Raw genomic sequence first — 18,781 nt, 5'->3', positions numbered from 1 at the left:
GTCAAATAACAAAACAGGCATGGTTGAATAAAGAATCAGTGATCTGGAAGACAGTATCAGGAAAATTTCCCAGAAAGTAAAACAAAAAGTCAAACAGCACAGAAGAAAAGTTAAAAAACATTAACAGCACAAAAGCTCTCGAACTATCTAACAGGCTCTCCAGAGAACACAGAAAGAATAATCACAGAACAGTAAATAAAATATCTCTGAGGTAAAAAGATAAGTTTTAAGAGTGAAAAAGCCTACCATATGACAAGCAGCATTAATGGGAGGAAAAAGATAAACAGTGGGTAGACTTCAAGAACAAAAACATACCATAAGGTCATCTCAGTAGCTGTAGAAAAAGCATCCAACACTCTTTTGTGATAAAAACAATCAAACTCAGAATAGAAGGGAACATTCTCAACCCCCACAAAAAAGACATTCCCTGAAAAACATGCTGCCTACACAATACTTACTATCAAAGATCCCATGCTTCCCCCCTAAGATCAGCAACAAAATAAGGATATCCACTTGAACCACTACTATCCAACACTGCACTGGAGGTTCTAGCCAGGGCAATCAGACAGACAAACAAATAAATAAATAAAAATAAAAGGCATCCAGATTGGAAAAGAAGTAAAACTTTCCCTGTTCACAGATGACATGATTTTGTATACACAAAGTCCTACCAAAAAAGCCAATTAGCACTAAATAAAACACAAGCCAACAGGACTGCAGGATTCAAGGTCAATATATAAAAAGCAACTCTGTATTATAGCAATAAACAATCTGAAATAAAATTAAGAAAATTTTGTAATAGTATCAAATAGTTTTTAAAAAAGGGCATGAACTGTACACTGAAAACTGTTAAGTATTATTAAAAGAAATTAAAGAGACTTAAATACACACACACGTAAAGAGAGAGAGACCTCAATCTATAGATTCAGCACAATTGCTTTAAATATCAGCTGATTTGTTTACAGAAATTGAAAAGCTGATCCTTAAACTCATATGGAAATCTAAGAGATCCTGTGGCCCAATCTTGGAAAAAGAATAAAGAGGAATCACCCTTCCTGATTTCAAAGCTTAACACTGCAAAGCTACAGTAATTAAGACAGTGTGGTACTGGCATAAGGACAGGCATATATATAGCTCAACTGAGTAAAAATCTGGAGTCCAGAAATAAACCCCTTACATTTATAGTCAATTGATTTTTGACAAGGGTGCCAAAACAATTCTATAGAGAAAGAACAGGCTTTTTAAACAAATGGTATTGAGACAACTAGATATTAACAAGCAAAAGAATAAAGCTGGACCCCCCTTCCTCATACCATATGCAAAAATTAACACAAAGTAGATCATAGAGCTAAACATAAGAGTTAAAAAGACACATAGGTACTCGTTTCAGCAGCACATATACTAAAACTGAAATGATACAGAGATTAGCATGGCCCCTGTGCAAGGATGATACACAAATTCATGAAGCATCCGTGTTTTTGTACAGCATGGAAAACATAGTCAATGACTCTCTAACATCTTTCTGTGTTGACAGACTGTGGTGCACTAGAGGGGGTGAGGATTTGGTGATGTGGGTAGCTGTTGAACCACTGTGTTGTACATTTGGGGCCAATATCAGATTGTGTATCAATGATTCTTCAATAAAAAATAAAAAAACAAACAACAACAAACAATGCCAACTCTACAAAAAAAAAAAGGGCACTTAGATGAAAAACACAAGAGTAGATTTTCATGACCTTATGTTAAAATACAGCCTTCTTAGCTAAACAATGAGAAGCATAAGCAACAAAAGAAAAAACAGATAAATTGGACTTTTTCACAATTAAAATTTTCTGTGCTTCAAAGGACACCTTCAAGGAAGTAAAACAATCTACAGGAGAAAATACTCGTAAATCATATATTTGATAAGGATCTAATATTCAAAATATATAAAGAACCCTTACAACTCAACAACAGAAAGACTAATAACCAAATTTTTTAAAGGCCAAGGGATTTATGTAGACATTTCTCCAAAGAAAATATACAAATGGCCACAGGCAAATGAAAAAATTGCTCATTATCCTTTAATATTCAGGAAATGCAAACCAAAGTCACAATGAGATGTTGCTTCATATCCAGTGGGATTGTTATATTCAAAGTGCTCGGTAAGTGTTTTCAAGTTTTAGAATAATTTATCAAGCAGAAAAGACTCAATTTACTTAAAATTACAAACTAAATACCACATACTTATAATTTAAAATAGTTAAAAAATTGAAAGATGAGAAAGGAAGCTGGGTAATAGTTATGAGTATGTATGTCAAACTCATCTCCCAGAATAGGGAATAAACAGATCTTGTTTAAAGTTGATTAGATAAGAAACATTTGAAGTTAAAATGGTAATTAGTAGAAAATCTAAAACACAAACTGATAACAGTAGTTCTCTCTCTGAGGGGTGTGAAGGAAAAAGAACTTTACTTTTCTCCATCACTTCAAGTTTTCAAGGGCCATGTACATGTACTACTTTTACAATTTAGAACATCATATGCTTAAAATTTAAGAAATCAAATTTCCTATGTTAAAACATGTAAAATTATGTAAGTTTTAAACATCTGAAGTATCAAACTCATATACTGTCACCCATTTTTACTTAATACCTATCTAGAGATCTTTCATTGTTAACCCATATGTATGTTTTTTGTCAACTGTATAGCATTCCATTGTGTACATATATTTTATTTAACTAGTCTCTATATGAAGGATGCTGAGTGTCTATCAGCACAGATCCCATCCTAGCTCTGGAGACACCAAAGTCTGCAACCTGATGGAGGCTTCACGGGGGGTGGGGGGTGGGGGGTGGGGGGGGCAGGGGAGAGCCACTGTCAAACAAAGAAGTAAATTATAGCAGGTCAGCTGGTGGTAAGACTAAGCTAAAGCGGGGCACAGGAGGTAGATATTGTATGGGGTGGGCAGGGAGGAGTTGATGTTCTATAGTGTAGGACTTATTTTATACAGGACTCTGTCTTAGGGTAAATTTAAATAGAGACTGGATAGAACTGAGGGAGCAAGGCATGATGGTATCTGGCGGAAGAATGTTAAAACTAAAGTAACAGTAAGTAGAAAGGCCCTGAAGTAAGAGCCTACCAGGTACTATTTGAGGAAGCAAGGCAGCCAGTGTTGATGCAACCTGGTAAGGAAGGGAGGCAGTAAGTAGTAAGAGATATCAAAGTGGTAGGAGACAGACCATGCAGGGCCTATGTGCCAATTCAAGCACTTCAAGTGGAAGGAGTGGCATGACTCGGCATTCAGTTATTTTCAGGTGGATCACTCTGATCTGTTGAGAACATATTAAAAGGAAACAAAGCTAGAAGTAGAGTCCAGTTAAGAAGCTACCACCATAACCTCAGTGGGAGACAGTTTAAATTCAAGTGGTAATAATGAAGGGGGAAAAGACAAGAATGACTCCAAGGTTTTTAAACAATTAAAGAGCTGACAACTACTAAGATGTGGAAGGCTATGGGAGAAAGGAGTTTGAAGTGGGTGAACAAAATGAAGCATTTGGTTTTGGACATGTGAAATTTGATATGCTGGTTGACATACAGAGAAGATGACTTTTACAGGCAAGGGACCACATAGGTCTGGCAATTCAGGGAAGGGTTCTGAGCTACAGACATAAATATGCAAGTCCTGCAGACAGGTGATAATTAGGGCAAAGAAACTAAATGAGATTATGTAGAGAATAAAGGCAGATAGAAAGGTCTAAAGATTAAGCCCTGAGGCACTCCAATGCGAGGAAGAATCAAGAGGAAGCCATAAAAAGAACATGTGCTTGGAGAAGAAGGGAGTGATCCATGGTGGCTAATAAATTGGGCTGGCTAAGTTCTGAGAACTGATCACTGGACTTAGCAACATGAAGGTCACATTCCAAGTTGAAACACTGGTAGATAGAAATTATAATTATAAACAATAATTATTTTTGTGCAGTTTTATGGGAATGGAATTTCTGGACCCAATAATATGTAAACTTAACACTGAGATACATTACCAATTTGTCCAAATGACTACAACTTAGAGGCAATATAAAACTGCATGTGTGTCTAAATTATCAAACTTATTAACCTTCCATTTGATAGGTCAAAAATGTTATCTTGTTTTATTTTGTATTTCTCAATGGCTGAAATTAAGCATTTTTTTCATATTATTAGTCATTTGTCTTTTTTTTCCCCATACACCTGTCTGCTCATAGCCTTTCCCTATTTTTTTAGGAGACTTGCTTTTTTATCTATTGATTTACAATATCTGTTTTATCTTAATGTTAGCTTTTTTTTCCTTCTTTATTTTACTAAGTTTATATATATCTGGCTGGAACCTCAGAGAAGCAAAGAGAAACAGAACCATACCAAAGCATTTAGGCCTTTGGTTTTTATACGGTTTCCATGTTCCTTACTCTGACATATCATTCTTACTGCTAACTGCCATCTCTCTTCCGTGTGAGAACAATATGCCTGCAGCATCTCTCAACTCCTCTAACAGCCTGAGTGTACAAGGTGACAGAACTGAGCAGGTGGCTGTCCTTCATATGCACCCACTCCCAAGCCTGCACGCACACACCTTTTATGGAAGGCTTACAACAGGGGAACAAGTTCTCACTGATCGAAACCCTTTGTATTTAACTATATGCCTGTCACACAGTAGTCATTCAGTAAATATTTGAGGAATGAAAAAAGGGAACTCCCCTTAAGTGAGAAACAGGTAGTTTTTAAGACAATGTAAGAACTAAAGGACAAACAGCTTCCCCCACCCTGCACCCCTACCAAGGTTCTGCCTGGGAAAGTTAGATCTAATATGAAGATTTGACAAATGTAAGTGAATAGTAAGCACACAATGAAATATATACATAGACATAAAGACAGATACAATCTCTAAAACAGTACTATAGAGAACCACTACATTCTCATACAAAGTATTCCATACTGTCAGGCTACCCACAGTATCATACTGGTTAATTCTCCCATTTTATGTTATTTCCTTTGCCCCTGAGGGATGAAATTATACTGTCCTCATACAAAAAGTTTCTCCATTCCTTTGATGATTAAAAATTCTGTAAGTGTTTTAAAAACGTATTATCACTTTTTTGAGGGGAAGCAATAACTATAAGAAAGTATTCCAAATAATACACAATGGTTCCCTATCTAATTTTTTATTTCCTTTCCCTAAGACACTATTTTCAGGGCCTTTCTGAATACAATTGCATGTGGGTTAGTGATTCAGATTCCACAGAGCAAATAAAGAGGAAACTTGGATTATAACTGGAGAAAATGAACCAGTAAAAGAGAACAAAGTTTGGACCACTGGTGACTTTAGCTCTGAAAGATGCCCCTAAAAATGGAAGAATAGAGCAACGGGCTTTCCCTTGCTTTATACCATCTTTGGCAACAAACAAGTAGTTGGTAGGGCACAGAAACCAAGAAAAATAACAACTTTTGAGTCAAACTGCATTATAATTTAGCAAATAAAAATGGGGTCAAACTTTCTTAGCACTCAAATTCTTACTATTCAGAGAGGGGGGAAGAAGCAAGCTGAAAGGAGCAAACAGCCAAATTTTCCTAGCAAGAGTCCCCACCAACACCAACACTCTGAAGAGGCAAGAGAAACAAGCACAGAAGCTGCCCAAATACCAGAGCAGGAATGATTGGTAAGCGTGCTACCGAATGCCTGCCTACATGCTGAAATTTTATGACTTGAATATATTGCTTTAAATAATGATGGCTGGAGTCTGGAGATTTTATTTTTAATTATACAAGCACTTTGGTGATAATGGAATTTGATCTGTATTTTCTTTACTTCTTTGTCAACCTAATATTGTATTTTTCCTTTCCATGGTGGGCTCAGACTTCGACAGTTTCTCTCAGTTCCCTGAACCAGAGGACAGAGTAAAAGCACAGTGCCTTTACCAGTTACAGAGTCAGAAATGTCATCATCTCTCTACAAAAAATAATGACTCCACCTTCAAGGAGCTCCAGGGCAACAAGGATCCGCATAAACTTAGCCTTGGTACTACTCACTGAAACAAAAGTGAAGCAGAGGCCAGCTCCCCTCTGTGCCAGCTGCTCTGTGTCCAGCCGGGGTTTCGCTAGCATCACCGACATCAGGGTTGGCAGGGCCGACTGCTCTTCTGATACCTCCTTTGCAGCACTGCCATCTAAACCATAGAGAGGCTGTTCTACTCGTCGCTGGAAAACATTAAAGAAAATGCACAAATCACTTAAGAAAATCTAATATTGCCAAACATGAAACAGATTAAAACAGTTAGCAAATATAAGAATTAAAAATAACACCCTCTGTAAAAACAAATGTAGAGAGCATGACTAACATTATCATTGGATTATAATATATCTAAAATCTGAGTTAATATCTTAAATTTTGTAAATTATATTTTAATGGTTCTGTATCTATATAACATTGTAAGATTATCTTGCAGGGTTCAAAAATGAACTTCATAATACCATCAATCCTACAAAAGAAATGTCGTTTCTATCCTGCAGATAAACGAAGATTAAAACATTTGCCCCTAATTTAAAGGTAGATCTTATTTCACTCTCAGTTCTATTCTCACCATACTATACTCAGATGTAAAAATCTAAAATAAATACAAGCAAAACAAGTTTCATAATATACTAATAATATACCATAATTATGTATGATTTATTAAAGAAATGTAAGGACAGTTATTATTTTACAAATCTATTAATGTACCTCATTACCTTAATTTTAGGGAGAAAAAAAAAAATCAAGACTCTTCCCTTGAGATGCCAAAAAGGATATGCACAGTTAGACAACTCTTCAGAAAAAAAAATGGAAGTATCCATCTTTAACACAACAAAAATAATGTTTCCCAGAAATCAACATAAATATAATTAATGATGCTATACTAGAGACACTCATCAAAGTAAGGAACTAGATAGGGGTTAACACATTAATATCACAATCATTCTACGTTATTATAGAAGTCTCAGCCAATTTGGTAAGAAAAAATATGAGGTATAAGCATTGGAAAATATTAAAGATTTAAAAGTGTCATTTTTTGATGATATAACTATTCACAAAGAAAACCAAGCAAATCAACTGAAAAACAACAAATTATACCTAGGAAGATGGCCAAATATAAAATAAATACACAAAAATCAGTGGCTTCCACATATACCAACAGTAACTGATTATAATCAGAATACGTAATCAAAGAAAAAGATTCAAAATTTCAAAAAATCTGTAAAATACTTAGACACAAACTTAAGAAATATGCAGATTACATATAAAGAAAAACTATTTTCACCGATGGGCTGAAAAGTTAAGTGGTGATACCATGTTCCTGGATTCAAATTTTATAGACGTCAAATTTTTCTAAAGCAAATGCTTAGGGATTTTTTTTTTTTGGTCGTCTTGTTTTTTTTAAGAGAGAGTGTTCTGGTGGTGTAGTTCTCTCCTGCACCCTTCTGGGAAGTTATTTTATGGAACTCACAAATTAACTCTGAGGTTCACTTGGAAAATAATCAGAATTAGCCACAAATTTTTGATAAAGAATATCACGGACATTTGACTAGCTATTAAAACATATTACACAAAGCAACAGTAACTAAATCAGTCTACTACTCGGTACAGGAGCAGACAGATCAAGCAACCGATGGCATAGAATAAAAAATTCAGAAATAGATTCATATAAAATGGAAGTATAATTTGTAATTAAAGCACATTTCAAATTAGTAGGAACTTATTAAAATATAGTAGGATATTTATGTTGGTATTCAAAAACAGACTATTTCCTTGTACATAAAAATTAAAAGAATATATAAACAAATGATTTTATGATTTTCTAGTGGTGACAGATTTTTTTAAGCATGACATTAAAAATACAAACCATATAAGAACATCTAAGAACACAAAACCAGTATGTCATAAAGGAAAAACACTGATAACTTTTTGACTAATTCAAATTTTTTTTCTTTTAAATGGTGAGAGTCAACATAAAAGACAAAATTACAAACAGGCAAAAATATTTACAATATAAATGACAGTGAGTTAACAATCTTAATAAATAATGTGCTCCTACCCATCAAGAAGAGAAAAGAAATACTTCAGTAAATAAATAGGTAAAGGACCTAAACAAGCATTAAAAGAGAAATCAAAAAAAGCTATTAAATTTATGAAAAAATGTTTAATATCACTAATGAAGAAATGTAAGTTAAAACAAGATATTTTTCTCACTGGCAAAGATTACAATGATAAAATTCAGTATCACAAGTATACAGAAACTGGACTCTCAAACTGCTGATCATCTGCTAGCGATTACATGATGATATTTTAAAGAGAGCATATTCTTTGAGTAGAGAGTTATACTTTGGAACTCTATCCAAAGGGAAAAAATGCGTAAGTACAGATACATATGCACGGACATTCAAAGCAGCACTATTAATAGAATACAAAATGTTTATGGGATATTGGTTAAATAAATTAATACAACAGAAATGAAAATCTATTATATCAACATACAGGTATACATGTAAGTCCATTAAACCCTTAATAACAGTTCTTTTGGAGGGAATTCTCTATTTTATCACTTCTGAATTGTTGGACTCTCATAAACAGCATGTTATCACTTTATCAGGAAAAACTACTTCATGTTTTCACTTTAGAAAGTAGAAGTAAAATAAACTAACCAAAATGATACTAACAAAGGAATTCAGTTTTTTAATCTATGAGCAGAATCTACCTTCCTAAGACCAACACTCTTATCTCACCAAATCCAACAGCTTAAATTCTAGCTCCCAAACACTTGTGATACCCATCCACAATACTCTCCCTCCTTGGGAGAAAGAATCTCTGATGTCACAATATTAAAATTAGTCGTTCTGTTATTTATTCAATAAATATTTGACAAGAGCTGAAAGATTTTTAAATATTTCTATAAATTCAGCAGGCTGTGATGTTTGACCCAGTCTTCCCTTAGAAGACAAACTATAAAGACAGGACAAAATATGAAAAAGTTATTACAAGCATCAAAGGGTTGGTAAGATAGTAGAGATCTGCAGGGCAAAATCTATGGGAAATCAGGAACACAAGACAGGTAAAAGCAGCACCAAAGTCATACTTGCCCTAAGGATAACTATAGCTCGTGATTTCCATTTCAGAGCACCATGGTGCCAAGCAGTCAGTCGCAGACAAAGGCCCACCCAGCGCAGGAGACTCAACAACAAACCCTTCCCACTTTAAACTGGGCTTCCAAAGGGCTACACACTCGGGGAAAACACAAACCAGATGAAAAATTTCCCCCACCCTCAGGGAGCTGCAAGGAAGTTGCCTTGGCAATGGCTGGGGGCTCCGAAGAAATGTTAACACAATCCAAATCAGTTTTGCCTGGGTGGTTGCAATAAACAAACCAACCAAAACACAAGCCATGAATTTAGTAGTTAGAAGTGATGTTAGATTGGTAGATTCTCTAGGCCCTTGTAAGAAGCAAATAAAAAATTCTCCCTGAAGGAACACATCTTCATCCTAGATCTCAGAGAAATTTCCTAAATAATTTTTCCAAGAATAATGAGCAACACACAGAGAAAAATGAAGCATTAAAGAAATAAAGCCTTGAGCAACAGCTAAGAAAAACAAGAGACAGCAGAAACAGATTCATGAAAACACCAAATACCAGAATTATCAGACAAAGAACTGTGTATACTAGATTTTTAAAAATAAAAGACAGGCTTGAAAATACCTGCCAGAAAGATAAAATAACAAAAATTAGGAATTCAAAGTGGTTAACAGAAAATTAGATACAACGAAACAGAGAATTTGAAAACTGAAAGGCAAGAAACAATCCAGAATGGAGCATACAGAGACAAAAAGAAAACAGAAAGAAGAGGTATAGTGATGAAGTGAGACAGTCCAACATACGGTTAATTGGAATTTCATAGGAAGAAAAGGAGAACAAGGCAGAGATAATATTGACAAGACAGTGGCTAGTAATTATCCAGAACTGGTACAAGACACCAACCCACAGATACCAAAGCCCACAAATCACAAGCAAGAGAAATAAAAGGATACATTACAGTGAACTGCAGAGCACTACAGATAAAGATTTTAAAAGCAGCTGGGGCCTGGGAAGCAGACACTTGCAAAGAAATAACAAGTAAATAAAAGGTGTTTCTCAATATCTTCTGGGGGCCAGAAGATAGTAATGATACACTCAGTTGTGTTCAAAGAAAAAAATGGCAATCTAAAAATATACAAAGCAAAAAGATCCTTCACGAATAAAGACAAAATAAAGTTTTTTAAGCTAACAAAACCTAGAGAGTTAGAGTTAAGCCCCAGCAGATACATACGAAAGGAATACTAAAGGAATACTTTGGCAAAAGAAAAGTGACCTTATGTAGAAGTAGTAAGATACAATGAAGAAAAAGTATAAAGATAAGTATATAGGTTAAGTCTAAACCAACACTGATAGTATAAAATAATGAGGTTTTATGAGGCTTTAAAAAAAGGGCAAAGTAAAAACATATGCCACTACCACGAAGTTAGCAGCAGGTAAGTAGAGTTAATGTTTTCAGGTCGTCATTTATTTGGGAGGAGGGTAAAGATACTATTAACATAAAATTTTGGCATATTAACGATGTGCGGTAATTTAAAAGAGAAACACTAAAGAGGGCCTAGCTCCTAGAAGAGGAGGGAAACATGAAATAATGTGAAAAAAAATCAATCCAAATGAAAGGAGAAACACAGGACAGGCAGAAAAAAAAAACACATTAAAAGATGGTATATGTAAACCCACTATAATAATAATTATATTAAATGTAAATAGAATAATATCAAAGTTAAAAAAGGATTAGAGAATGAAGGAAAAAAACCTCAACTAGATGATATTTGTCAGTTACCTTGAAAACATAATAATGAGAAGTTGATATAAAAATGGAAATATTTATGCCCTACAATGGTTTGGATATGTTAAACACCAGATAAAATGCATTTAGAGCACTGTTTGGGTATTACAGACTAAAAACTGAACAAGATATTATCTCTTCATGTCAAGTGGGAGAAGTAGAATAATTACACCTTTATGTAATAAGCACTGCAAGATGGAAACAGCAGTAAACAAAGTGCCTGCTCTTATAGAATTATTCTAGTAGAGAAGGTAAGCAACAGATTAACTGCATGGTTAAAAATTAAAATATAAATTATTAAGCGAAATGTGTTAAAATTGTACCACACACAAAAGACAATGAAGGATCCACAACCGATGGCAACACAGATGACTCTCACAGAAGCAATGCTGAACAAGAGAAGCCTGACACAGAGTATACACTGCATGATTAAGTACAGAAACAGGGAAGACTCATCTATAGGGTTAGAAGTCAGGATAGTGGCTCTCCCCAGTGGCAGTGGGGGAGCTAATAACTGGAAGGGAGCATAAGGAAGTTTGAGGGAGGGGGTTAGGAATATTTGTTTCTTGTGCTTATACAGTCTGTGCAAATTCATTAAGCTATAGACTTCTATGTATACTCCTCTAAGACATGTATAAATAAGAACCAATGAAAAATTTAAATATACATGTCAGGTGATAACTAAGACTTAAAATAAAGGAGAATTAGGGACAGAGCAATAATGGGTAAGGGACCACTATTTTAGAGTTGATCATGAAAGACTTCTCTGATAAGGTCATTTTTGAGCAATAACTTGATGAAGAAATCACTAATCATGCTGTTCCTGGAAGAGGGATTAGCAAGTACAAAGACCCTGAAGCAAAAGAGAGCCTCGCAGCAAAAAAGGAGCTTCAAGGAAGCTCATGTGGCTGTAGTGGCATGAGGGAGACGGAGACCAGTTGGAGATGTCAGTCAGGTGGGTGAGGACAACACAGATCACATAGGAGCTTCTAGGCAACATAAGCCTAGAACAGTTTGGACTAACCACTGGACAGTTCTCAGCAGAGGAATGCCAGGATCTGTCATAATTTACTGAACAGACTCACTTGGGCTACTATATGGAGAACAGGTGAGACATATGCAGGAACAGGGAGACCACACAAGAGGCTAAGGCAGAGAACAAGAATAGAAAAGTGATCAGATTCTGACACATTTTAAAGGAAAAAACAGCACTTACTGGTGGATTAGGTATGGGGCATGAGGTTATGACCTGAAAAAGGAGACAGAGTAAACTGTCATTTACCAGAATAGGGTAGACTGTAGGAGGAGCAGGAGGTGGTGGGTGTTCTGGTAGGGAGGGGGAGCAGAAATTCCTTTGTGGACATTTTAAAGCTGTCCGTTACTTATGTAAGTGCAGATGTCAAGTAGTGAACTGGATACATAATTATCAGGGATGCCAATGCCCAAGTAAAGGGCTGGCAAGTTATTCATCCTAAAAGGCACATATGGATAGCGACATGAACAGCTTGGTGGGTTTGGTGTAGGAGCATGTGAAAGTCCCCTTCTGATTGTTTCTGTTTTTTCAGTAAAATAAAAGAGCAAAGCCATCAGTGGAGACAGTAGAGGGGGAGGAAGTGTTGCTGAAAGCTTGTAGGAAATGACAAAAATATGAGCTATTTAACTAGGAAAGGAAACTAGGGAAATACGACAGGCCTGGCAGGCAGCTAGAGGTCATGAACTTATTAAAGTGAGATCAAGATCAGCCAGCATGGGTGTATGCATTTTCCTCCAACCATGCTGAGCTGCATAGAGGCAGGCAAGGAAAAGGTGGAAAATTAGATTTAGCCAAGGGCCAGGTTTCTTCAGGCAAGTATGATGGAGAGAGAGTGGGGAAGGGGAGTGAGGGGATCAACAATAATAAAAACGAAGCACAAATTTTAAGTTGGGAGGAGAAAGAGGTTCTCAGAGCAATGGAAAAAAGGAAATTAAGGTTTGGTTCCTATTCCAACACCTAATACCCACTTAGATCTGCATCACGATGGTGACGCCCAGCCCCGACCCATATCACTGGGAAGGAACCTCTGAACAACCCAAGCACATCTCTTTTGTATTCAGGTTAAGACTTGACTTAAACTGACAGATGATAGATCAGTAGTCACAAAATTAAAAACCAACTGAAAAAAAAATTTCAAGAAGAAGAGATAACAGACAACAAAAATTCTGTAAATCATATCTGTCCCACAGATAATTCTGCAATCTCATTTAACATTTAAAACTTTTAATTGGTTTAAAATTTAAGAAAAATAAAAGACAGAGGCCTCAATAGTTATCTAATAAAGCTCAACCAAACTAAATAGATCTACACACCACCGTATCTAACATTTTAAATTATGGCAAGGATGACAAAATACAACCAAAATTTTTCAGCTGACTCTACTTTCAAAAGTGCTTTAATAATTATAAGTCATCCTAACAAATGTATGTTTTTAATGAGACAGAAGATGGGAAGAAGTGCATTTTAAAACACTTTCACAGTACTGAAGACTAAATCACTTAGGAAAAGAACAGTTAACCAACTTTGCTGAGAATGAGTAAAACAACTTTCCTAAAGAGACACCTAGAATGAAAACTTCTAATCTTAGGGAGACCCCTCTTCCCCAAGATCCCACAGCAGTATCCAAGGGAGGCACTGGTAGACAGAACACACTGTCAAGTAAAAGGTCTTACATGATATCAACAAATTGCTCAAAGGCATTCAAGCAAATTAACACAAAATCCTACATTAGCTATAGGGATTCTCAACCTTGGCCACTCACGACATTTTGGACCAGATAATTCTTTGTTGTGGGGGCCCTGTTCTGGGCATTATCGGATGTAACAAGCATCCCTGGCCTCTGCCAAGTAGATGCTTATGGTCCTCCCTAGTTGTGACCAAAGATTACTCTAACATTGCCAAATGTCTCCTGAGTGGCAAAACTGAAGGCTTTTCTAAGATCTTCAGCTCTCATGTATAAGCAAGAAATAAACCTATCTCAAGTTTGTATAGCTTCTCTACTATGTCACTGTGAATAAGCCTTGAGAACAATTCAAATGCCACAAGCTAATCAAAAAATTTGTAAGAAAAGAATTTAGTTATAAGAACATGCAAGTTTGGCAAGCATGAAAACCTAATGTTTGGGTTGGAAATCACTTCCCTGACAGAACACTCAGCTGTAGGCTCAGAGGCAATTTATTATACTGAGAAATAGGGTTAGTTCTTGTAAAATGAAAATGTACTAATACAGATTTGAATCTAAGTGACTGATAGGTAATACTATGAATGTTTCTCCTTAATGCCTCATTCCCCTTGGGTAATTAATGGAAGAGAAACTTTCGTTTGAGTGTTCCTGGGCTTCTTGTCTTCTACAACAGGTGTCAAATTTCTCCAGGTGAATGCTTACCGGTAAGGGATTGGATAAGGAATGTTGCGGTGAGGATCGTGCAACTGGTGGAACACTTCTGCCAGGGCTGGTTCCTGGCCCGCTTCCCCCAGCAAACTGGCCAACAGGGAAAAATGGATATGAATAATTCAAAACAGTACTATGCTTCAGATAAGGAGAGTAAAAGATTAATATATAAACAGGTCTTAATTATATATGGCCCCTTTAAGTTAATACATCTTATTCTAGAGAGAAAATGTCATTTAAGTCAAATTCTGCCATCATTTCAATGAGATTTTAAGAAGGAGCTCCAGCAGAAATGTACCAAGATAAAAAGAAAACATGGCTGGCTAGAAAGCTGAAGGTACACATGGTTTTGAAAGGACATAAGAGAAGAATGTTTTCCCTTCTGGTCTCAAAATACAGGAAGCAGGAATACAGCGGTACAGTGGCTGCCAGTGTCCTCTTTAGTACCATTAACCACGGGTCAGTGAGCTCGCTACATGTTCCACAGACTACAGGGAAGAGGACAAAAGAGGGGTTCAAGTCATTCCACTTCAATCTTTGTAAGACACGGAACCTAGTCTGGCCAAGAGAAAAATCACCTCATTTGTGAATTTTTATATCATCACAGACAAGACACATCATCACAAATTTAGCTTTAGGAAGTTAGCAGCAGTTTCCTCTTAGAGAGAGAAGGGGTGGCATCAGGCTGATGAAGATGGAGAAGGAGGGGAAAAGAACACAATAAAAGGCAAAATACTGCTTTATTAAGCCTTAAATGAATGTGAGGATTTAGGTTTTAAAAAATCACTATAGATTTTTTTCCCGAAAAATTTAACTTACCTCAAAGTAATCACTAATTTTATGTCCCCTAGGAGTGCCTTTCCCTGAAAATGAAACCAAAGTAAGTATAGTTTTTCCAATAACACATGTAAACCATCATTCACTAAAATGTACTGTGTATTCATTAACTGCATATGTTGTTATCAATTCCAGTGCAGGCTTTACTTTTAACAAATGAGCCAAAATACCTGTATCCTAAGAGCAAACACAGTTTTCTCCATATAATAAATGTCTAAATAAACAGTGAAAGAAGACTTTTCCACAGCTTGCTTTCCTTGAAGATTCACCCATCTTTCTTTTATAAATAGACTACCTTATGCCACTACTGTAAATTAAAATAAAACTACTCTATAATCTACATCACCATCTAAGAGAGTAAGAGTTCAAAACAAACGGGTTTATTCTATTTCACAAAAAACTTTATGTGACCTTGTCACTTTGGGAGAATTTCCCCCCCAAAAGTGAAAAAATGATTTGTAGATTAAAAAAACAATTAAGAAGAAATATGTAAAAAAGACTGGAGCTTCAGTTGCTTAGAATGGGGGGCAGGAGGAGAGCCAAACCAAACCATTTATTCTTTCTTTAATTATATGAAAATATTTGGTATTATAACTATCATAGTTACAATTTTCAATTCAATAATTGACATGCAAGGAAGCAGGTAGAAAGAACAACTATGTAAATGAAACCATTTCTGCTTGCCTATAACAAATCACTGATAATTATGCAAAACATAGTTAAAACTCCAAGGTAAGTGCTTTTCAGTGCAGTACATGCTTAGTCTGAAGAAAAACTTCTGATGAGAAAATCATCGACTTATAACAGGGAAAACAAGAGTCCCCAAAGAACTGACAGTTTTGTCATGTGTGTATCAAATGGCAAGTCTATAATAAACAGCCTGGTAATCCCTTGAGATACACAAATCTCCTTTGTTAGGAACCTCTGTATACAAACTAATTATTCAGTGTAAGTTGGAAAATTCTAAGTCCATAGAATTTAATATTTTTATTGGTGTGAAATTATTACTACCTTGGCTAGTTTCATATGGTTCAGCTTTTCTTTTCCGGTTTCGCTGGTCATTCTGTTTTTTCTCAGGAGTCTGTTAAACACCACATACATAACAATTAGCATTTTCTTAAAATTTTCACATTATGAAAATTAGAGTATATAAAAAATATCGAACTTATAAGGAAGACTTAACTGACACAGACAAGTCCTAAATCATGTCCCACTATGGGCAGTGTCATGAAAAGAGTACAGGGTCTGGAACCAAACCATCTATACAATTTTGACAAACTTCTAAAATATCAGAGCTTCAATATACTCATCTGTAAATCATATTTGCTGCAAAGCTTAAATTAGATATTTTATAAAGCACAGATGTAGTACAAACATCTAGCATACAAGGCTGTCAGACAGCAGCTGTTACAGTATTTATACTTTAAAAGAGTTTAAATCAAAACCCTATTTTTCAAAAAGGGAGTATCTGCCTAATCAATCAACTGGCTCTACTTTACTGAAACTTCTATCTAACTGCAAAGTAGGTGGTTGTAGATTTGGACCCATATCCATACAGCTAGGTTATCTGCCTAAAAAAATCATCTTCAAATTCTGTTACTAAAGTCGGCCGAGGCTACATTGACCCACTCTATTTAAGTACTGAAAAGTGTTAAAAATTCAAGGGCACCTAACCTAATTCAGCTGCAATTGAAAATTTCCGCCTTTTATTGATGGCAACTAGGCAAAAAAAATTTTTTAATAAAGGAAAATAACACCCATACAAGATTATAATAATAAAAAACCATCAGGACCACATCACATCTATACAGACACAAAGAGCACACACCTCAAAGGGGAGCCATTCACACAGACCCTAACTGTGCCCCGGGAAGCTCTGCAGTGCAGTCCTTCAACACAGACTGGAACTGTGGGAATACGAAGTCTTGCAATTGCAAATGGATGTGGCTTCTTACCTCTACTTCTTTATCACTCAAGGACCCCACGCTGCACAAGCTCTGGTTGGAAGACTCACTATTGAGTGGCCCCTGGAAAGAAAAAAAAAAAAAGGAAACCTAAGATGACAGCAAAACTGAGGAGGAAGACTGCTGACTTTGATATCTAAGCCAGGTCAATGAAGGCAAGAGTTACTGCAACACCTCCAACCAACTTGAGAAGAACTTAGTCAACCATAGTACAATAACCCTCATGTTAAAGTTCCCCAACTGCTATTATTTTCATTTCCTTTATTCACTCTAGTCAGGTGCAAAAATACCCTGCTAAGTAGAGTACTTCCACATATAACGAATTCATTTTTTAAGAAAATCAATTCTCTTGGCCTCTTGTATCACACAGGCAGTATCTGAAAGTTGAGATGTTAAAGAGTATATCAAGGGTTCCTTATGCAGGGTGGTAATGGCATTATTGAAAACAATAGAGCAGTCTAGGCAAGTAGTGGAATTTAACAGCTGGGTTGGTCAGGGAGCGAGCCACACCAGCACCAGTCATCCCAGGGTGACTATAGGGAGAACTCAGCTATGCCTCCCTGAGGAGCACCACCAGAGGCTTAACGCTGTGGGGATTGAGATGGTAGGAGAGACTTCACTAAAATAATCCAGCCAGTCACTAAATAAACAAACATGTAAGAATCCTATACTGAGCAAAGCATTTTTTTCAAAATATGAAGGCAAAAGAAAGACCTTCTGAGATAAACAAAAAGCTTCCTCAATCTGATAAAGGGCATCTACAAAAAACAGCAGCTAATATCACATTTAATGGTGAAGGACCAGATGCTTTCCCCTAAGACATGGAACAAGACAAGGATGTCTGCTCTCACTACACCTATTCAATACTGTACTGGAGATTCTAGCCAGGCAATTAGGCAAGAAAAGAAAAACAAAGCATTCAAACTGGAAAGGAAGAGAGGTAAAACTATCCCAATGCACAGATGACATGATTTTGTATACATAAAACCCCAAGGGATCCACTAAAATGCTATTATAATTAATAAGTGAGTTCAGCAAGGCTGTAGGACACAAGATCAATGTACAAAAATCAGTTTTATTTCTGAAAATGAAATTGTCATGAAATTTTTTAAATATGAAAATGAAATTAAGAAAACAGTTCCATTCACATTAGCATCATACTTAAGAAATGCTTTGGAATAAACGAAAGTGTAAAATTTCTACTCTGAAAACTAACAAAAAAATCATCGCAAGAAATTAAAGATCAAAACAAAAAAACTCCTTGTTCATGGGTCAGAAGACTTACTGTTAAGAGGTCAGTCCTCTACTAGGTGATCTACAGATTCAATGTAATCCCTATCAGAAACCCCAAATGACTTCTTTGTAGAAATCGACAAATTGATCTAAAATTTCTATATACAAGGGACCAGAAAGGCAAAACAATCCTGAAAAAGAACAAAGTAGGAGGACTCACATTCCCTGACTTCAAGACTTACTGCAAAGCAACAGTATTGATCAAGACAGTATAGTACTGGCATGAGGACAGATCAATGAAATACAACTGAGAGTTCAGAGATAAATCCATAATCTACAGTCAGGTGATGGCTGACAAAGCTGTCAACACCACCACTCAATAGGGGGAAAATAGTCTTTTTAACAAATGGTGCTGGGACAA

General features: G+C 35.9%; 1 protein-coding gene and 1 non-coding gene across 4 annotated transcripts in view; one reads left to right on the top strand and one right to left on the bottom strand.

The window, feature by feature from the left end:
- Positions 1-18,781, bottom strand: part of TLK2 (tousled like kinase 2) — a 111,835-nt gene that overhangs the window by 52,406 nt on the left and 40,648 nt on the right. For 2 of the 3 annotated variants that reach the window (XM_036997184.2, XM_036997186.2), the window contains exons 3-7: positions 17,119-17,190; positions 16,175-16,244; positions 15,146-15,189; positions 14,321-14,416; positions 6,042-6,209 (exon numbers count right to left, since the gene is read on the bottom strand). In XM_036997184.2, coding sequence (XP_036853079.1) covers positions 6,042-6,209; positions 14,321-14,416; positions 15,146-15,189; positions 16,175-16,244; positions 17,119-17,190 — 450 coding nt within the window. The remainder of the gene's footprint in view (positions 1-6,041; positions 6,210-14,320; positions 14,417-15,145; positions 15,190-16,174; positions 16,245-17,118; positions 17,191-18,781) is intronic. The other variant, XM_036997188.2, reaches the window with a different exon arrangement.
- On the top strand, positions 1,378-1,481 carry LOC118968199 (U6 spliceosomal RNA). The gene has a single exon (XR_005055728.1). It is a non-coding gene; the product is annotated as a U6 spliceosomal RNA (small nuclear RNA).

This window comes from Manis javanica, chromosome 4 (genome assembly GCF_040802235.1).
Source record: "Manis javanica isolate MJ-LG chromosome 4, MJ_LKY, whole genome shotgun sequence".
Classification (NCBI taxonomy): Eukaryota; Metazoa; Chordata; class Mammalia; order Pholidota; family Manidae; genus Manis; species Manis javanica.
Note: the sequence above shows the minus strand (reverse complement) of the source record. Positions and strands in the feature narration are given on the sequence as shown.